Below are 26,701 nucleotides of genomic sequence, written 5' to 3' on the forward strand. Positions count from 1 at the left end.
CAATATCTCGGCTTTACAGATACTGTTTACACTCACTGTTTACGCTGTCTGTCTTTGGGGTTGTATGTCTTGGATAGATGGTTTCAGAGCAGTTACAAGAAGAAATTTTACCACTGGTCCTTTTTTATTTTGCCAATATTTTGAGTTTATATTATTATCCAGTAGAGATTGTACAGTAGCAAGCAAACACTCTGCTGTTTTTATCTCTCAATTTTTCTCACCTTAATGTTATTCTTAGCAATATGTCTTAGTCTACTCAGGTTGCTGTAACAAAATAGCCCAGTCTGGATGCGAGATGTTTACAGCTCACAGTTCTGGACTGCGACGTCCAAGATCAAGGTGCTTGCCGATTTGGTTCCTGTTGAAAGCTTTAGTCTGCCAACTCCAGCTTCAAGGGGTCAGGGTCTTCTCTGCAGTCTGGATCATCTGTTCGGTCCTACTTGTCTTCCTGCTCTAGGTAGAAGCCCACATTATGACTTTAGGGATGAGGAATTCCATGACTTACATGTAGTTCAAAGACACTACATATTTAATCATCCTTGTCTTCATTACTTTTAGCACCTTTTGAATTTAAAAGTTTATTTTCTTTGGTATGAGTTTTGTAGCTATAAATAGACAAAGAACCACAGCCTTTCTTTGAAGGCACAGAAGGAGTAACGTTTTGGCACTGGTTCCAGAACTCTTAATTACTACGGCTATTTACAAAGAGTTTCATGTTGAAGCCAGTTCAGCCTCACAGTATTGAAAGCTGGGCTGAGGCTCTTAAGTTAACAGAGTTGTAGCTTCTGGAATTTCAAATTCACGAGGCAATTTATGCAAATATATTGCATGCAACATTAATTAACATTATTTTTGTGAAATCTCTTCAAGCAAGAGGAGTACAACGTTGTATGTGATTACAATAATGAGTAAAAGAAGGTATAATGTTAAAATGCAGGAAAACCTCTGAACTGATTTCCTGAAGTCTAGTAATTCCTAAGGTAACTGAAGGAAATGAACACATTTATCATGAAAAATAAGATAAGGTCACAGGAATGCTGAGTAGTTCTGTTTTCAATAGGAAATTTAGGTATCATCTAGAAAAGAAAAAAAGGAGGGACACCAATAGTCAGTAAAGTTAAATAGTTGAGTTAAGCACCATAAAAGAAACTGTGAATTCAGCTGCTTAAAACAGAAAACCATAGTGTGCTGGTCTTTGGTAACATACAAATGTCTTTGCAGTCAGCCTTCAGTTTCCAGAGCAATCTTCCTCCAGACAAAAATAGTCTTCTTGTGTCACCAGTGTGGTGGGAATCTGAATTTGCCACCATCTACGTTAGGTTTGAAAGTAACTTTATGCTCCAGTGATCTTAAGATATGCATGCTTTCTTATACTTTATTAAGTTTCTTTTTGCCTGTAAGCATAATGTTAGTTGATCAATTGTTTTCTTTTACAAGGGTTACATTGAAAAATTCTTACCCTGAAAGCCCATGTAATCATATTTTCTTCAATACTGCCTTCCAAGTTGAAATTTAGTGATTTTTTTTTCCTTTCCTGTACTGATCCTTATTTTGTTGGAACAAGATAGAGTAAGTTTGTCTACCAAAATTTGTATCCTTATTTCTGAAGCACTCAATTATTAATGCCAGAATATAACTGAATCTCTAGAGCAGATATAAGGCAATGACAGTATGCTTCTACTTTGCTTTTGCTCTTATTTATTATCCTCAAATTACATTTAGCCTTTTCAGAGATGTTAACTTAGCTTATCTTCAACTTGTGTCAGACAAAGATACCACTAGTTTCTCAAGAACAATTCAAAACATTTTGTTTAGGAACGATGTTCACAACTTCCACAAAAATACCTAGTCTCCAGGCTGCACTGCTTCTCTTTCTAGTCTGTAGACACATTCTTGCTCACAGTATTTTGTCTATTGCATTCCTTGGATCTTCTTGACATTCACTAGCCTTTTTTTTTTCTTCCTACATTCTATAAATTGGGTACTCTGAATATAGTTCCTATAGATCACTTATTGTATAATGTTTAACAGCCCTTCTAAGACTTATAATCTCTCCTTGTTATTCTTCCCCTGTTCTTTTATCTCTCCAAATTATGAATTGTTTTTAAAGTCTTGTCCCTCCTTAATTATTTACACTTGGCACCGAGTAAATTCTTCCTAGTTATTTGCCTCTCACAGCACTGAATCTGCATCTTCCTATGTCCTGAGAGTCTCTTACATCTCTTTTTCTAATCACAGTTTGATCTTTAACTTGAACTCAGACAGTATTTAAAAGTTCAAGAAATATTGAGTGCCCTTCTTTGGAAAATACATTCTGGTACAGCCCTGGATACTTTTTCTGTGTCTCACCTAGGATTTGGTTCAGCTGCTTAAAACAGAAAACCAAAATTACAGAAGCCTAAACCAGAAAGTGGTTTACTTTTCTCTTAATGTAGAAGAGTTCCAGTAGTGGGCAGTCCAGGGCTGGTACAGCATCTCCACAGTAATCATGGGCACCATCTGTCTTTCTGCTTTACCGTCCTTGGTGAATGGCTTCTTGTCTTAACTTTGCTTGTCGGCTGTTAAGATGGCTGCTGCAGCTTCAGCCATCACATCTGTGTTCCAGGAAGCAGCAAGGAGAAACGAAAAGGGAAAAGAGGGCACCTTTAAGCAGAGAAAACCACCTTTAGCAATACTTCCTAGAAGTCCTGTGCTATGACTTCCAATTAAATCTCATGGGTAACCTGGCACATTGCTTCACCACAAATACAAAAGAGGTTACTGAGGAGGAAGAGGAAAAAGCACAGGACTGAAGGACACACAACTCTCCGCTTTGGGAACAACCTTCTAAACTTATCTGGGGTTCCCGGGGTTTAGAACACGTGGTATCTTTTTCAGGGACCCACACTGACAACTAATGCTTAGCTGCTTTTCCAGGGCGGATGCCTCTGCTCAAAGATGGCTTTTTCTGAACTCTACTTGTGGGAACCATTGTTCACTTGCATTATCATGTGTTCTTCCAAAGTCATTGCTCATGCAGTAAACTCTATGCCTTTATTCCTTTGGGGCTTAAATTTTGTTACTCAAAGCCAAGATTTCAGAATTCAAAAAAGTCTCTTCTCTATGTAAAAGTTCAGGTCTTACAACTTGATGTTTTGGTTTTTAACATGATTGTCTCTGCCATGATCTTTAAAAATCCATTCAGGGTTAAAAAAAAAAAAATCCCTTCAGTAAATCACTTGGTTCTTTTTACTATCCTGAGTGTAGAAAGTTCTCGCTACTGCTTGAATGGGTCCACTAACTACAAAGAGCCTTGGGTAAGATTTGAAAATATTACCTATTAAATAAACAGGAGGACAATGCAATTAGAGGGGTTAAGAAATGCAAAGAACTAAGAATTCAGACCGAGGACAGTCAGGGAAGATGTCTCAGGACGGGGACTACTGAGTTTGTCTTGAAAGACTCCGGTGCCAGAAAACAAAAGGAAAGGAACTGCAGACAGAGGAAGTAGCACCCACTAGAAAGGGGCCTGTTTAGATGAATTGTACAAAAAATAAAACTACTGTGCGTGGCACTGTCATCAGCCAACAGATGCTTTTTAAGCATCGATCCTGTCCAAGTTGCATGCTAAGCCTGAGACATCAAAGGTGAAAAGACCTTATCTCCGAAATTTAGGAGTTAGGGGTGTTGATAGGAGAAACAGATAAACAAATAACAAGTTATAGTATAATTTGACCGGTGCTATCATTGGTGAATGGATAAATGAATTCTTTTAACAAATATTTATTGAAGTAAGTATCTCCCTTGTCCCATGTGACAAGCCGTGGGGTGACAGGCACGGGGAGCACAGTGGAGAAGGAAAAGCAGACGCTGTCCCTGGAGCTCACTGTTTCTCGAGTCTAGGAATGAAAGAGGACCTCTTACAGCCTGGGCTGAACGCTCACATTTATGTCCCGTTGCCAGATCAGGCCGATAAATGTGAAATTATGCTGTTCACATTTTACAACATGTAATAATTGCTCTATTTGGAAAGGACTTTAACAGCTTCCTTGAGAAAATAAAACTGAGTACTGTGCACATTACAACATCTTTATACTTTCCTTTGCTGACATAACACTGAGAATTCAAAGGAGAGGGTTATAAAATGAGCACATAGAAGGACGTTCTTGGTGAGATAAATTTGAAAACCCATTTTGGATATTTTCTCTTTCTCTTTCTTTCTTTCTTTCTTTCTTTCTTTCTTTCTTTCTTTCTTTCTTTCTTTCTTTCTCTTTCTCTCTTTCTTCCTTTCTTCCTTCCTTTCTTTCTCCCCCCCCCCCATCCATCTGTATTGTAATACTGGTAAATACTTGGTGTCCCTTCTCTCTTGTTAAAATCAGAGCATCTGAGTTTTGACTACAATATGAGTTTCATCATACTTGCCTTTTTTTGTCTGAACCTAATGATGAACACGCATTTGTTGAAGATATGAGAAGTTCCTTGGTCAACGTTAAATCTGCAACAGGAACTTTCATTTGTTTCCTTAACCGAGGGATTTATCATCCCGTTTGGGGAGACTTACCGTACAGCCTTGGTCACGTCACTGACAATGCCAGCAGATCTGTCACCAAGGTTAGATTGGGGATACAGAGGTTCCTGATGTGAAGAAGCTACAACCCCATTTCATTTTTGAGAGAGCGCCAGTCAGATGGGTCAATACGAATGTCAATATGAATGCCATGATCAACTGTTTTGCAGGTCCTTCATTCCTTTACCGATGCCATTTTTGACGAGTGGATGAAAAGATACAGTCCTCCTGCGGGTGCCTGGCCTCAGGAGCTGGCTCCCATTGGTCACAATCGGATGTATAACATGGTTCCTTTCTTCCCACCAGTGACTAACGAGGAACTATTTTTAACTGCAGACCAGCTTGGCTACAGCTACGCCATTGATCTGCCAGGTAACTAGCGCAACTTCTAAATCGGTCATTCCTGCCTCTTCTAAAGGAGCTCTCTTTCTTTTTTTCTTTCTTTTTAGTGGAAACCAAGACCTTAAATGGAAGTGCTCAGGACTAGTTAAGTTTAAGGGCAATTGTACAGAATATATATACTTAGCAAAATGAACCTTTAAACTACCAATTAAACGTCAGAAAAGGGACTGGTTGGATGACCTCTGTTTTAGAATACTGAGGGTGGTTAAGAGAACTTATTGCACAGGGGAAATATTGACAGTGACACCTGATTTGACAGTTCTCTTTGCAATAACTGAAAACTGGCCATGGTTTGAAATGCCTAACCAGCAAAATCAAAATGCACTAGCCACCCGTGGACAGGGACTCGTACGTCTTAGAGATTATTACTTGACGGCAAGGCTGGGTTTAGCGGGAGGCAAATGCAGCACTTGCCACAGGCACCAAGTTCAAGGGCTGAGCAATAATATAATGCAATGTTTTCAAAAACCCAAATGAATACAAACAATCCATGATGCAAACGCTATCATACACACAAAGCGCACACACACACACGTGTATCTGAATCACTTTGCTGTACAGCAGAAACTAACACAGCATTGTAAATCGACTATCCTTCAATTAAAAAAAAAAGAGATAATAGGTCTTAGGTAGGTGAGGGGGAAAGAAGAGAGCATTTTAGATGGAAGAAGGGGCAGGGTGTAGGACTGTGGAAGGCACACGTAGTCTGTGTAGAAGACTGTGACAAAGAAGCCTGGCTGTCGTGGAAGGCTTGTGTCGATTACTATGAATTCAGGTTGGATCTGATTACCGAGGGCTTTGAAAGGTAGGCAGAAAGCGCAGTGAGAACCACTTTAAATCGTTAAGATGACGACTACCAAGAAAGCCTAAAATAACAAATGTTGATGAGGATGTGGAGAACTTGGAACCCTTGCGCACTGCTGGGGGAAGTGTTAAATGGTGTAGACTCTGAAGACAGTCTGGCAACTCCTCAGAAAATTAAACATAGGATTAACATATGATCCCGCAATTCTGCTTCTGCGCATATACCTCAGAGAACTGAAAGCAACTACTCAAACAGATATTTGCTCCCCTCTGTTCACAGCAGCATTATTCACACAGGCAAAAGGTAGAAGCAATCCAAGTGCCCATTGGCAAATGAGTAGATTGAAAAAATGTGGTCCATACCTACAATGGAATATTATTCGGCCTTAAAAAGGAAGGAAATCCTGCCACACGCTACTGCACGGGCGAATCTTGAAGACATTATGCTAAGTTAAATAAACCAGTCACAAAAGGACAAAAACTGTACGATTCCACTTATATGAGATACCCCGTGTACTCAAATTCATAGAAACAGGAAGTAGAATGGTGTTTGCCAGGGATTGGCGGGGTTGGGGGGTGGAGGACTGGGGAGTTAACTATCTCAGTTTTGCAAGAGAAAAAAGTTCTGTGGATGGATGGTGGTGATGACTGCACAACAATGTGAATGTATTTAATGTTATGAAACTAAGTTAAAAATAGTTAAGACGATAGAATACATGTAATGTGTTATTTCCCCACAATTTAAAAAAATAAGTAGTTTTTTAATACAAGCTAGGCAGAGGAGTTTGGACAATAACAAAAAGCAATCGTTTCTGGCTCCTGAACAAAGAAATGGCAGAATAAAAATCTGTGTTTTAAGAAGATGAGGATGGCAAGAGATGCCGCTGGATTGTTCCCAGAAAAGAAATTAGAGTTGTCTTGGAGAAACCCCATCAGGAGGAGCCAGGGTCCTCTGTAGGACAGAAGGGAAATAAGCAAAAGGCCAATCTTACATTGAGGTGAGCGTGGAGAACAGAACAAGAGCCCAGTTCAGAGAAACTGAGTGTGAGAACAGCTGGCCAAGGGTAAGATAATTTTTAAGGAAATGACCAATAGGCATAAATATACTGAAAATGAAATCCATTCATTTTTGTGGAAAAGTGCTTATAAAATATATTTTGAATAGAGGATGGGGTTTATCATGTGAAGATTCAGATTTTATTCACAACTGTTTAAATGGGTACACATTCCATCTGCTCTTGCTATCCAGTGCCTCCTGTTATAATAGCCAATCTCATCTGTCTTACTCATTTATTGCCCCATAAAAAAGGGAGAGACGGTAGCAGAATTGCTAGACCTGGAGGTTGTATATTATGCATTTCCCAGATACCATTTAGCATGCACTTGTACAAATGAGTTTCCAACTCACAAAAGTTGTTATAAACTTCCTTGGAGAGTTTATTCTCTATAAGTATTTACTGTAAGAAATTTAAAAAATGCGATGAGCTATATTCAAATAATGGAATGCCATTTCCCACTTATTCAAGAAAAACAGTTGTGGATATGATAAACAGTGGGTGAAGAAGGAGGAGATAAGTTTTATTCCAGACAGTGTAGTTTTGCTTTATCAATGCAAGTGCATGTGGAAGGCAAACTGGTTTACTCTTCCCTTTTCGAAGAATATTCAGCCGGTGAACATCCCAATCATAGACGCTTCTCTTCTGCTTTAATTTCAGTTGAAGAAACTCCAGGCTGGACCACAAGCCTCTCAGTAGTTTTGGGGATGCTGGTGGTTTTGGTTGGTCTTTTGGCACTGCTGCTTTTCCTTCAATACAGAAGACTTCGAAAAGGATATACACCTTTAGTGGAGACACATTTAAGCAGCAGAAGATACACAGAAGAAGCCTAGATGCTCACAGCTTATGCTATGAAGAGGTTGGCCATGCCCTAGTTCTGACCTTGACAATGAGCAAATTAACTCTCGCTGTTCTTCCTTTAGTTGAAGAGCTTGGGTATAGCTCCTCCTATTGTGGTGATGATCCCAAACACAGAAGACACTTAGCTGTGGTTTCTGGTTTGCTTGTTTATTTAACAAACGAGCTAAAGTGCTGGAAGCTCTCTCTCCCATCAGACAAAGGGAGAGCCAATGATTGATGGGTGGGTATCTGATAATAATTCCCCGTATTGATTAAGCTCCCTCGTGTTCTGAGAGCTCCGCACCAAAACTGACAGAGTGGATTCATTGAAATTTGCAGGGCAGTGTTATTTGAGACGTGGATAAGATCATGGTTCAGTTTTTCTTAGCCCAAGTGTCCTCATCTGTAAAGAGACGGGGCAGGAGGGTGGCCGGCACTACGTGAGTCTCCAAGGCCCCTTTTAGGCATAAGTATCTGTGCTTCTAGGTGCCTTCCTCATCCTCTTCCTGAGGCTGCTGTTCCTTTTTTCCTCTTCTTTTTCCTCCTTGGCCTTTAAAGTGAACTTGAAGATGAAAGTAGGCCTTATTTTCCACATAGGATGGAGAATGAATGATCAGTGAATTTGGTTCTATTTTATAAATTAGACTTTACAGAGTTTAAAAAGAGTCTGGTTCTTAACAGTAGACCTGTCACAAGAGTCAGTAGCTGAATAAACATTGATCCTGTAGTGGTAAATGAGCAGATGAGGGATTAAATTATAGAGCTTTCTAGTTGATTAATATACTGTCCTGAATTTATTAATTTAGTATAGAATCACTGTTTCCAGGAAAGGCTGACTGGAGAAGGCTGGTGATAATCCTGAACATGAGATAATTTGATTAGAGTTCCTTTGCTCAAGTCTCATTTGGCTGATCTTGAGCCAATTCCTTTACTAGGTAGCCTCAGATGAAATATTATTCACGCATTTGGCTTATTTTTTAAGAGTTGACTTTAAATTTACTAACGCGGCACTGTACTGACAGTTACGAATGCCGATCAGTTAAGTCTCGTCATTTAAAAGCAAACCATTCGTACAAAACATACGAATTCAGAACTAAATGGTTATGGTCCCCTAGGTAATCCACCAACTCATTCAGATCATAAGAGAGAAGAATGAGGCAGTCTTTCCGAAGATGTTTAGACTTATCAGGATGATCCCTACTTCTGAGAAGTGAACGGTTATGGAGATTTCAAGGCAATTCCATCTGTTCATATCACGCATTAGGAGTGAGGCCAAAGTTCTAGCAGGTGGTTCTTCTGTGTGCTCATTTCAGACCTTTGCTACCGGAATGGACGTGTGTAAAGAATGGGTGCTAAGAGCCCCCTGGTGCCACCTTCTACATATTGGGGCTGGGGGTGGGGTGGGGGTACAAGATTCGGTGACACCCAGTTTTATCTCCTGGAGTAAAATCGCAGAGGCCAGGGAAATGGGCGAAGCTCGGTGTGAACTAAGTCTGAGTCTGACTGGGTCTCATAAGTATACCTGAGAGTAGGCGCGGAGGATGGCAATGAAGACAGCCCAGTTTCCTTTATGAGATGAAGCCCTGCTTGGACCTTTTTAGCCACAGCCACATGCATAGATCTTAAAGCCTGCCTTTAACAGAATTCATGGAGAATTCAGCAGTTGTCATTAACATGATCCACTCTGGAAGGTTTATGCTCTGAACTCAGGGCTGTTGGGGAACACATTTTTACATCTTATTTTTAAACCAGAAGAGAAATATGTTAAAATGAAGATATAACTGTGCTTGGTAGGTATGGTCTTGAAAAATTGTGTGTAAATCAATTATATGTTAAAAGCACCAGGGGAAATTACTTTTCGTAGATGAACTATTATGAATACTTCTATAAAGCACAGAACCACCTCTAGCTTATCTTTCAGGTATATCAAAATTTCATACATCATATTCTCGCAAGTTTTGCTTAAAGCAAGATCTATCTGCACTAGAAATAAAGAGTAACCATTTATGCTTCATTCTTTTTATCTATAGTGTGTGCAAGTTTTTATAAATATTATGTTTTATGATGTTTTCCTAAGAGAAATAATTTCCTAATTTTGTAGTTCATTTTAGAGGGATAAAATTTTCTAGCATTTTCTAGCATTACAATAAATCAATGATGAGTGCCTTTCAGCAAATCTAAAGGCAGAATAAACCTGTAGAGTGAAAAAGTTGATATTTACTTACAGTGAATTTTATGCAAATAAACTGAGAAAAGATCACCGAGCATTGTACGGCTATACTTTGCAATGATGGCGGGGGGAACTCAACCTCCAGGAAAATGAATAGATCGCTTTATATGCTTCTGTCTGTAGTATTAGAAACATTGTATATGTATGAACTATGATTTTAAAAGAAATGCTTTTATCAAGCCAAGATTCAGAAGTGAAATGAAATCTAACAACATCTTTCCTTTGCAAACTAAATCCTCTTCTGATTTTGAAATTCTTTGACATTAATTTGTGTCTTGCTTAGGATTTTACATTGTTAATGATAATAATCTTAATGAATAATTTTAATTTCACATTATCAAGAAGTAGAAAATTTATTAAAGAAGAAAATAAAAATAAATGTTGCCTTGCAGATTATTGTTCGTCTGTTGGGGGCTGTTTTTCAATCTGGGAACATTGATTCCTATCTTTTTGGTACTCAATAGAGCCATAAAATTATATGTACATACATAAAATATATAATAATTACTTCACATTTGAAAATGAGCACTTAAATAAACTGATGTTTCAACTTTCAATTTTCTAAGCGACTGTTACTTCTTAGCTCTCTATTCCACAGGTAGGAAAATGAGATACTACCCTTTTCTCCAAGTAAACAGTTACTTTGATATTGTTTTTGGGGGTGGGGGGGGGTAATTAGGCTTATTTATTATATTTTTTTAACGGAGGTACTGGGGATTGAACCCAGGACCTCATGCATGCTAAGCATGCGCCCTACCACTGAGCTGTACCCTCCCTGCTAAAGAGCTACTTCGGATGTCTCCACCGTCTAATGACAGATATCGGAACGGAGGGGTGGGGAAGGAGGCTATTTGAAGTCACTGCCCAAGGAGGCAGGCTTCTCCTAGAAACCCTTCCAGGTCAGTCAGCTTGTTGGGGATGCCCAGGAGGAAATCAGAGCCAATGAAGTAATGGTTACGTAGAGTTCGCTTCCACTTCCAGACTTGAAGCTTCTGGAGGTCAGATTGTACAGCTGTATCAAAGCACTCTCAGTACTTAGCAGATGTTGGTGCTTACTTGATATAAGCACGTGAAAGCCAGTTCACCCGTCCCAGTGGGACATAGTTACCCTCTTCAATGCAGTGGCAAAACCCAAGTTGAATTCTTCCTATTTCTCCTGGGCCTTGTTCCTCCTGAGTACTCTGGAAATACTTTTTGAATGAATAAACTAATCTCAAAGTAGAGCTTTTCATCCTGGGCCTCTGGCATCTGTTTTAACACATACTGGATAAAACATAAGATACTGGGGTCTTGTAACCCTGCCATGAAATGATTAGTAACTTCTCTTTCAGGTTCTGTTGTACATATGCCAGGTTGAATTTTAATCCTTATAACCTAATACAAGGGGACACTTGTTGGACCAACTGACACCCTTCAAAGTCCAATGACCCCCATTTTTGGGCTAAAGTACATTCTTTACTGGGCATGTTTCCCCTAACAAACTAGTGGCCCTAGGTAATGCCTAATCTCACAACAGCTCATGCTGACTTGTTTCAGCCCACCTTGTCAGAGTCATAAACCCCACCACCCTTCAGGGACCCTAAACTTCTTACCTCACCTACAACCAATCAGAGACTTGGCGCATAAGCCGATCAGGCACCTTGTGACCCTACCTTTATAAAAACCCCCAACAACTGGCCCTCGGTGCTCACACGGACACCTCTCTTCTGTGTGGCTCGCTGTTGTCTATGACAACGTACCCTGATAAACTCCTTTCTATTCCCGTACTTTATCTCTGGTAAATTCTTTTACCAACCCGTGTGTCACTGGTTCACTGACCGGCCACCCCACTGTGTTCCACGACAACACTTTTCAGCCATATTTTTCTTCTGGAGTGTATCTTTTCCCCACCCTTGGTAGGCCTTCATTCTACCATTTATATGGACAAGAATAGAAAATTAAGACCTCACAGTATCATTATAGTGCCTTCCACCGCCTGATGTCTTAAAGCCTTGTTTCCATGGAAGGAGTTGGTAGGCAAATTAGCTGAGCAAATCAGTGCTTTTCTTACACAGATGGACCCATTGATGAAAGTAAAGAAGCTCTCAAAGATGACATGATACTTTAGTTATAATGGCAGTTTAAGATGAAAACAACCCCTGTGAATTTAACTACGCTTTGGCAGGTAGTTTAATGAAATCTTGAAAACCACACACAAGAAAATTGTGAACAGTAAGATAATTAAAGTTTTTGAAAGCTGAACAAAACAATCAAAAACACAGGCTTCCTATTCAAGGCCTGAATGCTCTGCATGTTCTCACCAACACTGTCTCTCTTTGGCAGAAACCATTAGTCCATTTGTATTATTTGCCACATCGATTGAAGTGAGACTTTGTGGGTGTAATATGACTGAATTTGGTCCTTTCTTCTTCTAGCTACTCTCTGCTCCTTTGGTGGTTTATAAACTGAAACTATCACGGTGCCTCCCAAATATAACTGTTCTCTGTCTTGTAAATAACGCCATGTAGAGAGACTTAAGCTTGTCCTTCTTTATTAAAATACGAGAGATTTCACTGCCAGGGCAGACACTCTGATTACTCATTCACTTTGAATGTTACTGAGCATTTCTGAGTTTGGAATGAGCGCAATGACCATCTTGATTAACGGCAGGGGGGATTTAAGCTTACAATAAAGCAAAACCTGCCCTCTTGTGTTTTATTAGAAAATTGCACAATGCAATAAAATTCTGAGAGATGTTTTCCTCTACTAACGTTAATTGCCTGGGTCGGTGAGAAAAAAACAAATGCTGGAAGATTTGCCATGAATGCAGAAATCAGAACAGATAAAGCACAATATTTGGAGGGAAATTATTTCCTGCACAGGCAAGATAATCATATAATTAAGGCTTTTAGAATTTCCTTTCTATTATATTCTGAAACCGTCAATGTTTCCTGGCAAGCCATAAAAATTTGGGAGAACATTTCAGGCCACTGGGCAAAACTCTTTCATGCTTGTCAAATACCCAGAGGCCATAACTTAGGCAAATATTACTTATATGACCATACAGCAGCTGACGATTGCTTTTTCAATTAAGAACTGTTACTGAGAAGCTGGTAAATTTCAGAAAAGTTTTTAGGAAAAAATACTGGGTCAGTGAATCGAAACCAGGTATAAGTATATGAATTTGGGTATGGGCATTTGCCCATGAATGAAGAAAATACGATCTCTGTCTATTTTTCATGAAGATTTTCTTCTAGCATGAATACCCAGTAAAGACTTGGGGGTGGGGGCTGGGAGGATAGGCAGGACATTTTTTGCTTGTTCTGAGGTTTTATTTAAATGGGAAAAATTGAGATTCAAATTTTCCACCTGGCTCTTTCTGTTATTCTTCTCTGGAGGTTGTCTCTGAATAGGGGTTCCACACATGGTGACAGTAACTGTTTTTATGGAGAGTAAGGAAAAAGAAAAAAAAAAAATCCCCAAAGCAGGAATTGGGAAGTCAGAGTCAAGACACTTGGAATGCTGCCAGAAGATGCAGTCAGCCCTGGAAGAGAATCATTAATTCACTCCCTATTGATAAATATATTATTACATGGCACACTTTTCTGAAAATTTGTTTCCAAAACAGCAAACTATTCATATTTTGATTCAAAATCTCATTTCCAGTATTTTTATTTGCGTCTTTAAAAAAGCAAGTTTTGTCTTGACTACTGTCCCTAATCAGTTTTTTTTTTTCTTCTGAAAAGAATATGTGTATTTCAAAAGTCTTGCATTTCACACCAAGGAGGCATGCTCAGTTGAAACGCACATGTGTTGATGCTTTAAGTCCCAGACCTTCTAATGCGAGTGAACGACCAGTCCTGAAAAAAGAAATGTAACCTTGATCATCATCCGTGCAGTCCTCAATTGTACCGCTTTCTCCTCTCCGAGTGTGGCCAACACACAACTTCGACATTTCCAGCTGTGAAATTCTTATTTGAGCTGCCCCTTTTCTTATCCTTCCAGGCATTTTATAATTCTGAGGCTTGTTCACGTTTTACAGACTCAAGGTCGTTTTCTTCTGTCCTCTTATCAAGATGCAGGTCTCTTTGTGTTTTTCACACCTTTCCCGGGAGATAGTCCCAACTCTTTGATCCCGTGCGGACTCGAAATCACTTTGTCAGCTGCCCAGAGCGGAGATCTGGCGCGTCGGAGCGCCGCTGTCTGCCGGCGCTTGACAGCATCATCGGGCCTCCCCAGACAATCAAAGAGCTCTTCCAAGCCAGTGACATGCAAATTTATTCCTTTTCTGCTACAGTCTGTCACAGCCTACATTTTCCAGCTTAGCTGCACAAAGGCAGGGATGATAAAATTGTTCTGAAGTTGACGCTGGGCGTAATGGATGTAAATTCATTGTTTTTAAACTACAGCTACTCAGAACATCAAATTACTGTGAACTCACCTTGCAGCTAGATGGCAGAAAACTACCTGCTTTTCTGCTTGCTGGAGGGAGAATGCGACCGAGTGGCTTTCATCACAGGGCAATCTGCTCATCTTTGTTGTAGCTGTCAGAAGGTAAAACGCCCCTGCTCTCTGGAAGTTTCTCGGAGACTTCTGGGCAGGCTCTCTAACTGCACAGAGTCACAGGAGGAAAGAAAGACTCTGCAGCTCATTTTCGTTTATATCTGTCAATTTTCCTCTGCTAGAATTTGTTCCCTTCATCTGTACACTAAAAAGACCCCCCAAAAATGACTTAAAAAGCCTACTATTTTGTTTTCCCATTCCAACCACCAGTAAGTGATTTGACCTTTATCTCCCTGTGTGAGATCTCTGGCCATCGAAGATAAGGGTTCTCAGCCCCCTTAAATGGCACTGTATTTCCTGAGCCTGGTCACCAGTAGTCAGTGTTCAGCACAATCCGAACATAATTGTCTGTTGACATTTGGCAGGTTTCCCTTCACGCCTGCCGGCCCTGGCCCCGGGTCAGTGGTCAGGGAGGGCTCCAAAGGGCTATTTTCAATGGCAAAAGGGCACTTTGGGGATGAAACACGAACTAGCCTCAGCTGACCTGGACATGAAACGTGTTAGGAAAGTCACTTTACTTTTTTAAAATTAATGTTTGTGGCAAAATTTACATAATATAAAATTTGTCATTTTAACCGTTTTAAGTGTACTATCCAGTGGCATTAACATTCATCGTGTTGTACAACCATCACCACTGTCTATTTGCAGAATTTATTTTCATCATCCCAAATAGAAACTCTGAACCCACTAAACAATAATTCCTTATTCCCTCCCCAGTCCCTGGAAACCTTTAACAAGACTTTGAGAAATCTTCGCCGTCTCCATCCTGAAAACCACAGCTCTGTGATTTGGGTGGAAACCTAATTGTCTTAAACCAATTACTCTGTTTCATACCCCTAGCTGAAAACAGAAAGCCAAAATATCAGAAAGGGACTGTTAACTGGGAAAAAATGCACAACCTAAAAGCTGAGAATTGTGTTTTATTCAGCTGATTTTCTGAGGGCTTCAAACCTGAGAGATGGCCTCTCAGATAGCTCTAAGGGACTGCTCTGAAGAGGTAAGGGAGGAGCCAGGATATATAGGAGTTTTTGTGAAAAAGACCAGGTAGTTGGAACATCAGAAGATTACTGTTGATTAAAGAAAACCAGAGGTCACAAGTTAAGGGATTTAGTGCTTTTCTAAATATGGGAAGATGCAAGAGTCTGGGCTCATTGAAATCATTCCTTTGATATGCATCTAGCTATCCAGCGCCAGTATCCTGTTTTTTCCCATCCTGAGTCCCTTCTGGGTGCACCAACGTGGGTGGCTGCAGTGGCTGAGGGTTTGGCAGTGGGCAGCCTGTTTCTCCATCCTGAGTTCCTTCAGAGGTCACTGTGGGGAGTGGCTGTATTGGCTTGATGGCTGCAGCATCCTTTGTTTACTGATATGGCAGGCAACATTCTTCATTCACAGGATATTTACTGAGTATTCTAGAAAATAAAGCCAAAAGACATGGTCTTATCCCCAGAGGATAAGGGATGAAGACGTGAGGTCTGGAATCATGGCAGCCATTTTGTTTCCTTGAGGGAGAATTTGAAACAGCTGGGGAGTATCCTACTTTTTCTTCTTAATGTAGGCCAGTTTGATTTGGGTTTTCTCTTAGAATATGCAAAATCCTGATTGATAAACTCATCTTCAGGGAGTTTAAAAATAAAGTGAGGAAACAGAGGAGCTGGTTTATTTATTTATTTCTGGACACCATAATCTATGCCTTCAACTCAGAAAATAGAAATTCTTCTTTGTTCCTTTAAGAGTGCAAGAGAAACATACCAATGTACAAAGAAGGGCTCCTTTGAGTGTCAAGGGAGAGTAGAGTGTAGTCATTTATTATGGGGCCTTTAAATTCCAGCTCAATCACTTATTTCCCACTTAGTCATTTTTTAGCTTTTATTTTTTAACTGCTGTGGGCTTTAGTTTCCTCATCTGCTAAGGAATATTAATAATGTTCCTCCTGCTCTGTATACACATAGGTTGTTACGAGAGTTCATATATGTAACTTTTTCAGAGCCGCCTATGTATTAGATTAGGCATCTCAAACAACAGAAATTTATTCTCTTACAGTTCTGAAGGCTGGAAGTCCAAGATCAAGGTGTTGGCCGGGTTGGTTGCTTCTCTCCTTGGCTTGCAGACCCCCCTTTTGCTACTTCTTCAAATGGTCTTTCCTCTGTGCACATATACTGCTGGGGTCTCTCTGTGTGTTCAAATTTCCTCTTCTTATAAGAAAACTAGTCAGATTGGATTGGGGCCCACTCTAATGGCCTCATTTTAACTTATACCTTTAAAGGCTCTGTCTCCAAATGTGGTAATATCAGTGGCTCTGCAGAGGAGGTAAAGAGCTGGAAAACTAAGCAGGGCTCTGCAGAAGGATCGCTGCTCTTTTATTCATGATGGAAGGACCCTTGTGATTTCTTGGTGCTCAGGTGGGGGCAGGAGTGTCACTGAGCCCGGATGGTTTCCGTTGGCATGAAGACCTCTCACCCCTGGAGAGGAAGAAGGGGAAGGAGGGAGGGAGGGGCAGAGCGAGAAGGGTACTTCAAGGAGAGCCAGCCATCCTGCTAAGCCTCAGAGGACACCACGGCCTTTTTCACTTGGTGGAGAGAGAACGGGACTGTAAATGGGGTGTGAAATGTTAAACGTGAGTGAACTTTAAGCAATTGACATGGTGTTTCTGCTTCATTACCAATTTCATTTTTTCTGCTCCTGACGCCAGAGAAAATGTTCCCGATTTCCAGTTCTTTCTAAGAGATGGAGAACTTTGAGAGTGGACTCAGGCTGGATTTATCACCGATATTCCTTGGACCCTGCCCTTCCCTTGGTTTCCATCCCTTGGTTTGGCTTGGAAGTGAGAGACAATCAGAGAATCGGGAGGGAAAGGGCTGGACTGCCCACCGCCCTCAGTCTGGAGCTCGAACTTCTTCATGCCTCACAGCACAGGCAAGAGAGTCACAGAGGGTCCCCACCTGCTTAGCCTCGTGCCTCCCCATCCCCTGCTTAGCACATGCCTATGATACTAGAAGGTTTCCATTTATAATTTTAATCTTTCAGAAGTCATTTTTCATCTTTGTATATTTTGTCTGTCTTTCACATATTTGACATTATAGAACATATTCTTCCAAAAATTATGCATCGATACTGTTAGACTGCCTTACAAATTGCGCATTGGATTTGCATATATCAGCAAAGCAATGAAAATTGTGAGCTACTCCTGAACCCTACCAGGCAATGGTTCAGCTCAAGAGTTTTTAGGCTTTTCTCCCTGCAGTGTTTGTGCATTTTTTGGAGTATTTTATCTTTGATGGAGGTACTGGGGATCAAACCTAGGACCTCGTGAATGCTAAGCATGTGCTCTACCACTGAGCTAGACTCACCTTTCACCCTTTTTGACTATTTAATTTCATGTCTACTCCTTAATATCTTAGAAAAGTGAGTAAAAAGTGAAGGGAAAAAGATGAATGCCAGTGATAAGTTTCACATTTTTAATACATTTGGGACAAAGATGGAAATCTAGAGGGTAGAGTCAGCCTCCGTGGAATGTAAGCTGGTTAACTACAAGTTTAATTACAAAGGAAAAGAATGGAAGGAATAATAAAAATTCTGAAAAATACGTCATCAGAGATTGTGCTGAAATGGTGAGGTGTGATTAAAAATTTGAGATTTTTTTCCCACTCACTGGGAATCTGTATCCATTGCTGGACTTTTGACTTCAATGTCTTTGGATATTTACTATCACTAGAATTAGAGCTGGCTGCTGTCTGGTGAATGGCATTTGGCCAATGCTAATTTTAATCTGCAATCCCAATCGGAACTGTTCCTTTTCATTAGGCCATTAAACAGATCAAAATAATGTCTATTTATGTAAACTGTTAAATCTAAGCAAAATCAACTCTCCATCTCCTCGCCCCTACCTTGGAGAGTATATTTACTGAGCAAAATTTAAATAAACAGTGGTAAGTAAATCTGGCTCTTTTGTCACTCCTCACTGTTCAAATTCAACTAGTAGATAGAAATGTGTATTCTTCACTCTAGTTAGAAATTTCCCCTGAAGTAACAGGCGTGACTGACACTGCAGCCTTGGCATCCAGATATGACCACATCTCTTTTGTTCTGGTTAAAGGACATCTGACCCACTAGCAAGAAACGTGGGCTTTCCATCTCAGGCTGCCCCCCTTTCGAATGACTCCGCACTGCCGGGGTGACACAGTCTTCAGTCTGACTTCATCCCTGGGGGAAAAGGAGTTGCTAATTTTGAAATTATACTTGCTGTTGCTTCTCATGATCCCAGGGTGTGGATCTTGTAACCAGTCAGTTAAAGACTGGTCCTCTGTTCCCCCTGGTCCTCTCTCTACTGAAAGGATCCATGCACAGTTGTTCACTGCTGTCCCTTCCTTCGACGTCAGACACGGCCTCAGGCTGCCGCGGTTGGCGTGGTTCTTTCAGTGCCACCTACGGGCATCTCCCAGGGTACCAGCTGCCCCAGGAAGATGGGGTTTGGCATCTGGCCAGTCTCACTCCTGAACACACAGTGAGTTTCTTTGTGGAGGGATGGGATTATCTCCCCTCCCAGTCCGGCAGTTTTTCCTTGGCAAACTTTAGAACTCCTGTGTCTGGTTACACTTCTTCCCTGGGATGAGGGCACTGCCTGTTCTTATTTTCAAGAGGAGCGAAATCTGGGGCCTCTCGGGCCCACATTTAGTGACTCTCCTTCCCTAGGACACCCCAGGTGACGTTCAGGCACCCCTCTCTTTGGAACAGAGAAAAAGCAACCAGCCTAACACAATCACACAAAGTCAACCTCTGGTGGAGCATCAGGTGACAGAACTCAGCCCACATTTTGGATCCTGAATCTCTTCCAGGATCGTCGCAGCCCTCAGAACCTGGTTAATCCTAGTTAACTAGGATCAGTTCATCATCATTAACTTCGTTAATCCTAATCAACTTTACTGACTTTTTAGTGAATTTTCTTTGACTTCTTCTACAATAGGTTTTCTTTCCTGATGAGTTATTTACATGTTTCTTTTTTCATCTCCCGCTTTTAATTAAAATAGAAATATTTTACAGGGTTGGAAGGTGGAGGAAAAGAAAAAGGGTTTCCTTTTTCCTCACTTCCGGTTTGCTTTTTTATCCTGTGCAATAGAGGCAGAAATGATGATCGTGAAGTTTATCCCTAACTCCAATGTAGGAAATTCTGTGACTCTTTCTGTTTCTGTCTTTCTGTTCCTGGTTCTTTCTCCCAGTTTTTTTAATCCGAAGGGAGTAATTGTTGGTTATGAGAAGTAAGAAACGTAACTGTCAGTCACTGTGTTAATGGGTAATTTAGTTAGTGATCTTTAGTCAGTTGTCCTGTGTGGTACAGAGATGCTCCTGCTTTAGGTATAGAGGTCACGGCAAAGAAAGCATAAGGAATGTTTTTTTTAATAGCTCATATTTTTACCAGAATAAGCACTAAATCTCACCAGGTTTTTAGTGGGAGGAAGTTGGATTCTATAATAAATGGAGCTTGGACAAATGGCCAGCTATTTTGAAAGTTATAAAGCTGACTTCCTAACATGATTCCTTTCACCCAAATAGACTGCATATAGATTAAACTGTAAATTAAAGAAGTGAAAATTATAAGCATAATAGAGAAAATATAAGTTAATATCTTTATAATGTAATGGTAGGAAAGACCATTTCTAAGTATCGACCACACCAAAATTAGAAAGTAATTTTTTAATTTAGACAGCATTAATTTGGAAAATTGTAAAGGATCAAATAGATTTGACACACTTTCAAGTGTGACAGATTTATTTCTCAAGCATTGATCATGCATCAGACACTATTCTGGAGATGAATAAACAAGTCCTGTTTCTGCTCATGTCCTCGTTCAGTCTGTCCTTCTTCTCTGTGTCACAGCAGCAGTAGTTATCATTATCACTACCATTCAGAATCCTCCAATTACACCCTGTCTCATTCAGAGTCAAAACTCTACTTACAATGACTTAAAAGAACCACAAAATCTACCCCTTTCCTTTTTCCCTCTGAATTCATTTCCAATCATTCTTCCTGTCTTGCTCATTCTGTGCTGGTCACACCAGTTTGCTAGTTATTCCTCCAATAGCATGTTCTACCACAGGGCCTTTGCACAGGTGTTCCCTCTCTCTTTCCTCCTTGACACATGTATGGCTTGCTCTCTTACTTTCAATGCTTTTATCCCAAAGTCATCTTCTTGGTGGGACCTTCCCTGAGCACCCTGTATAAAGTTTCAACTCCCCACCTTGGCACTTTATATCCCTCCCTCTGTTTTATTTTTTTCTCTTTAGCACTTAATAGTACATAGCATATTATCACTCTTCTTATTCATCTTGTTTATTGTCTGTCTCCCACACTAGAAAGTAAGTGTCATAAAGGCAGGGATGTTTGTTCATTTCCAGTGTCCAAAACAGTGCCTACCACACAGAAATCACTTAGTAAATATTGGTTAATAATTGAACCAATAAATAACGGTTTTCACTATTTGAATGAGTGATCTTTAGAGAATGGAATATGCAAATTGACACTCAGGAGGAAGTTCAGAACCGCAATCACTAGTTTGGGAACTCATCTGAGGAAGTGATCATCAAACCACTAAAAGGGATGAAATCTGCAAAATGGCCCCACGGCTCAGGAAGATGGGAAGGATTAAATCACAAGAGGGAGTAAAGAGAGAGCCATGGTTGTGGGCCAGGAGACAGGAGACTGAGCAGATCTAGTCCCAAGCCTTCCATTTGCTGGCAGAGTGATCTTGGGTAACCAGCCTGACCTCTCAACTTCATTTTGTAAAGTTGGTGGGTGGGGGTTGGGATTAAATGATCTTTGAGACTCCACTAACCGAAAGAGGAGAATCTACATGACGTAACAGAAAGAACACTGAGCTAAGAAGCAGAAGGTTGTGTCTAACCTCCTTTCCTAACATTTGCTAGTTCTAGACTTTGGACAAGCTATGCATGTTCTCCGAATCTCAAGTTTCTTTCATTACCGGATGATAGTGCTTCCTTCATAGGTTGTTTGCAAGGACTGAGTTAGATAATATGTTCGAAGATCCTAGAAATGGTCCTGGCACATAGATGACCAGTAATCATCCACTGACTCTCAGCTACTGAGTCTGAAATCCGTGTGTTGTGATTACAAAATGGACTGGAGGACCATTTTATTTCCATGGGAGTTTTGCCTTCCTTATCTTCAGAAACTTTGGCTGCCAAGGGCAAATAAAATTTAAAATAGGGGATAATTAAAAATATCAAAAAGATAAAATGAAGCAAAAGGAGAGAGGGACTGATAGTATCTTGTTCTGGACATAACTTAATTACAGGGCAGGACACCAAATCCAGCTCTGAGTTTCTGAGCAGCTGAATGAAATCTAGGAATACACTGGTTTTCATAACGAGCAGGTTGAACCTTCAAGAAAGCACACATGTAGAGTTTGGTTTGTAACATATAGTTGATGGTGTCAGTCCTTATATTATTACAGAGGGAACACTGATAACCTCAGTAGTGCCTTTATCTATGGTTTGGTAATTTATTGTGAGCTAAAAAACTCAAGAATGGAATAAGATTTTTGTTTCTGTGTTTGTTTTGCTTTTGGGTTCAGAGAGAGGGAAAATGAGATTGGTTTCAAAATAGAATGATAATAAACTGGCATTGGCTCCGGGAATATAGAGAAAAGGATGGGATTAAAAGTAACCTCTGGAGCCCTCCTGACCTTTGGTTACTCCTTGTATTACTTTTGCACAAAGAATAACTGCTATTGTCTAGTGCACAGTTTATGTTTTTAAACAAACCAACTAGAATTTCCCCCATTCATTTTCAATTTTGAGAACTTCATTTGTCCTAGTGTGAAAACAGAAACAGTTTACTTAATATGAATGCTTTTGACACAAAAGTGTGTTGCCTCCTCTATTTTTGTCTCTGAAAAGACTTAACATAGCTTGTCTTTTCCCCTCCATACACTATGACATAATTAAAAAAAAAACTCTGAAGATATTATAGTTATGTTTCAAGCATAGGAAAGATACTGTGACGGGTCCATATTAGAGTCTTAACTTAGGACTTAAGCCTGCAGGGAAAACAAGGCAGAGTTCGAAGAAAAGATAAAATTGGAAGGAATATTAAATGATCTGTAAAAGTCAACATTAGCTTTATAAAGCTCCACATACATGTGTTAGTTATCTATTGCTGCATAATGAACGAACAGAAACTTGGAGGCTTAAAACGACACACACGTATCATCTCCCGGTTTCTGTGGGTTTGGAGGTGAGGCACAGGCCAGCTGGGTGCCCTGGGTGCCCTGGGTGCTCGCAGGACTGCAGTCAAGGCCTCAGCCAGAGCTCGGGTCTCATCTGACCACTTGACCGGGGAAGGATCTGCTTCTTTCTGTTGTCTTCAGGTCCTCGCTCCCTGGGCCTCACCAACACACTGCTTGCTTCTTAGAGCCAGCAAAGGAGAGACAGTTTCAGTAAGACAAGCGTTACAGTCCTCCATAGTGTGATCTCCTACGTGTACTCACACATTTGCCTTCATCTTTGTTGTTCTCAGTTAATTAGAAGCAAGTCACAGATGCCACCCACACTGAAGTGGCGGGTAATACACGCAGCGTGAAACCAGGGGGCAGGGATCCTGGGGACACCTTGGAGGCTCTTCACCATAATACACAAACTGCACAACTGTGCATTGCAATCCATTTCAAATAAAAGATGCACAAATGATTTTAGAATGGCGATCAAATTTGCAAAGCCAATCAATACCCTTTGTGACCTCTGCCTCCTCTCTCTTCCTTCTACCCATTCTTCAGAGGCTCCTGCCAACCTCATCCTCCCTTTCAGCTCCCCTCCCCTCACTACCGGCATTCGGTTTCTGGCAACCGCTTCCTCTCATTTTCTGAAGCTTGGACTCCGATTCTCACCTTCAGAGTTCAAAGAAAAGCCCCTCACAGGAAACCTTCTCTCTTCCCTCATTCTCATGTTGGGGGACATGTCATGAGGGACTCACGTCGCTGCTTCTAAAACGAGGTCTTATCCGCCTTCTTCCTTCTCTTGTTCTGTTTACCATCCTGCCCCCACTTCAAACTTCCCTTTTTGAACCATTTTCCACTTTATATGTTGGAGGTCTCCTCTTTTCTTCAATTCATTTGCTATAGGCACAACGGGTTTGGGAAAAAAAAACTTTAAAAACTTGCTGATGCTCATTTCTTTCTAAAGATGGATGTGGCATCTCACTCAGGTCCAGAGCTCAGTGTTTGGGGTTTTTTGTACATGAAATCATCTCAGTGCCTTTTAAAGTGACTTCCTGCCACTTGCCCAGCTAGCTGTAAGTTAAGGCTTTTTTGATAACCGGGACCCACCCAGGCTGAATGACCGCCTTCACTATTTCAAGGGTTCTTTATCCTCTGGGAAGTGGGTCCTTATTTTCAGAACTGCGCTGTCTAGCTTAGTGAATGTTTTCTGTAAGTAACTTTAGAAGCCACTTGTGGACTCCAGGTGTATGGCCCAGCCCAGGCCGGGTACCAGGGCTGGTTTTATCATGTGTGACCTGTTCAGTCTCACAGCATCCTGTGCTTGCACAGAAAGGCTCCATGCTCTATTGTCACCACCTTGAAATTCTTAATACTTTAATCTTTGAACTTGCTCTTTGTAAGTAACATCTGACGGAACAATGCAATGTTTGTGAGCAGGGGGTCGTGCACGCTCTGCATGTCTGCTGTTCCCTGCCTTCCCTTTCACGTGTAGCATTTGTGATGCCCCCAAGCACAAAATTCACATGAGAGAGTCAGCAAGACACAGTGAGTACCAGTAAGCATATTGACCGTCAGCCGGTAAGCAGAGGTGCTGACAGCCCCGAGAGGCCACCCTTCCTCTTGAATGAGAACTTGCTTCAAATGCAGAAAGCAGGCGATGATTTTCTAAGTAACACAAATGACCAAAGAGCCTTAGCATAGCTTCTCCTTTTCCGCTTCCTGTTTCATTTAGATGTAATTGACATACAGCACTGCATAAGTCTGAGGTGTGCAGTAGAATGATACGACTTACCTTTTCTTACTTGTGTTACTTCCTTCCTAGTCAACCGCTTGCCCTGAAAATGATCCCTTCTGGAAGGGAAATCAAGAACAGTGCAGATTTCCTCTTCCTTCCAGTCCTCCCTTGCTCGTCCGGAAGCTGAGACCGAGAGTGTTGATAATGTGTGACTATCAAGGAGTGAAATGAAAACAGCCGAGTTAGTTTGGTGCAGAATTTTTCACTGTTCTGGGAAGAACAAAATACTTATGCGCGTACAGCTATGAGATACAGATTGTGCAACTTCAATGATTTCTACAGACGAGTCAAAACACACTTATATTTTCATTTAAAACTGTCAGTACACAAGATAAAGATGACCAATAAAATGTCTACTAGATTTTAATTTTTTTCAGCATTAAACAACAGTCAACAGAGAACTGAGAAAACACCATGACAAGTTAGGAGAGAGATCATGGAAGAAAAGAGGAAGGTATTATTTGAGTACCTGTAACAGCACTTTGTTCCTGCACAAGGCACTCTGCATTTTCATTTGGCGGTGGGCCTGGTAAATTCCATAGCTGGGTCCGCTGGGGACACCGACTGAGGTGGAAGGGGAGTTCCCGCCATTCTCTGAAAGCGTGTGGGGCATCAGTGGAGTCCTCAGGCCAGCAAAAGTCTGGAAGAAGATTTCCAAATATTCCTTGAGATGGCCCACCTCAGGCTTCCTTATTCTTTACAGCAGGGTTAGAGGCAGACCAACAAATTGATTTTCTCAGCCCTCAGGTTTGTGGGCAGGGCCAAGGCTGGGCAGGGCTCCTCTGGGCTCAGGTAGCCTCAGATATTGACAGGGGAACACCACCTATATGGAGGGCAAGTTTGGGAAACATAGCCTCACAGAGTTCAGTGGTGGCCGAAATCAAAAGACTTAAAAAAAAAATCTACATTCTAAGATGCTGAAAGAGGAGACTATATAAAACATCTTTAAAATGGATATTATTTAACCTCAAGACCATTGCAGATGTTACCTGTTTGGGTTAGAGCTAGCTGAATCGGGGAGAACATAAAAGCAAACAATTTTGATGATATACTTGATTCTTGCTATTCATGGTAGTCATGTTTCATAAAGTCACAGCGAGTCCTGAATTAGCTAATACTGAATCATTGCCCCTGGGGGGAAATACAGGGTTAGGTTCCTAGGACCTTCTGACATTTTCTTCAGCCCATAACTTTGTTTTGTATGTGTTTCTGTTTAAAGACTTCTTACTTAATATAAATCGTCAATTCATTGACATTGAACTGACTGCCGCAGACACAACATGCCTGAGTGAAGCTTACGTAACACACACATTTTCTCTGTAAGACACATCACAGACTCCTTAATTTTAGGACCGCTAGACAGTGCTTTAGCACTATGATTTGGGGTCATAAAACAGCAAAATCATCAACAAAAAGCACAAAAATGTGAACAGTATGGCACTAAACAGACTGCAGAAAGGATGCTCATTTACAGTAGAGAGCTGAAAATAGAAAACAAAGCATCGTCTTATTCGTCTTCGGCCGGGATGTGTGCACCAAGGGACTCACGTTTTTCACTGCTCTGTGCATACGCATGTCTGTGGACAACTGCAGAAGGGTCCGAGTATTGATTTGGGGGTTTACAATAAATTTTAGCAAGTAGACAAATTTGCAAATATGGAATCTGTGAATCATGAGGATTGACTGTACTGAGGACAAAGTACAAAAACCCAGTTATGTACTTAATTCTAGTATTTAATGTAGAGTTTCAAACCAACAGATGTTGGCTTCTTTGGGGAATAAAACCTCAAATGAAAGTGAAAAGATGAACCACACGAAGTGTGTGGATGGCATGGAGGACCTATTCCATCCAGTTCTTCTGAGGATGAAAATCACATTTATGACGGTGGAGCAGATACAGATTTTTGTTGTGGTTGCTACTGCAGCTGTTGTCCATGAGTCCTTCCATAAAATGAGGTCAACTAAGGCATGAGTCCATTTTAAACAGAGGCAAGAAGTATGTATGACAGGACTGTTCCAGAGTTAATTCTTAGCATTAATCTCAGAGTTAAATAAACACAGTAGGAACAGCTCCTGGGTCACTGGCCTGAAGAAATAGCAAGTTTGAGTTGTGATGCTTCTCTGACAAGCCCAGATTTGCTGGTTAGAAATACCCATCAACAGATGACTGGATAAAGTTGTGGTATACTTACACAGTGGAATACTACTCAGCAATAAAAAGAATAAAATAATGCCATTTGCAGCAACAAGGATGGACCTG

At 40.8% G+C, this 26,701-nt stretch overlaps 1 protein-coding gene across 4 annotated transcripts in view; it reads left to right on the plus strand.

Moving 5' to 3' along the window:
* Window positions 1–10,434, plus strand: part of LOC105089211 (dTDP-D-glucose 4,6-dehydratase) — an 89,597-nt gene extending 79,163 nt beyond the window's left edge. For all 4 annotated transcript variants that reach the window (XM_031466201.2, XM_031466203.2, XM_031466204.2 and 1 more), the window contains 2 exons: window positions 4,717–4,918; window positions 7,468–10,434. In XM_031466201.2, coding sequence (XP_031322061.1) covers window positions 4,717–4,918; window positions 7,468–7,640 — 375 coding nt within the window. In that variant the 3' untranslated portion in view covers window positions 7,641–10,434. The remainder of the gene's footprint in view (window positions 1–4,716; window positions 4,919–7,467) is intronic.
* The last annotated feature ends 16,267 nt before the right edge of the window (window positions 10,435–26,701 follow it).

This window comes from Camelus dromedarius, chromosome 13, assembly GCF_036321535.1.
Source record: "Camelus dromedarius isolate mCamDro1 chromosome 13, mCamDro1.pat, whole genome shotgun sequence".
Lineage (NCBI taxonomy): Eukaryota > Metazoa > Chordata > Mammalia > Artiodactyla > Camelidae > Camelus > Camelus dromedarius.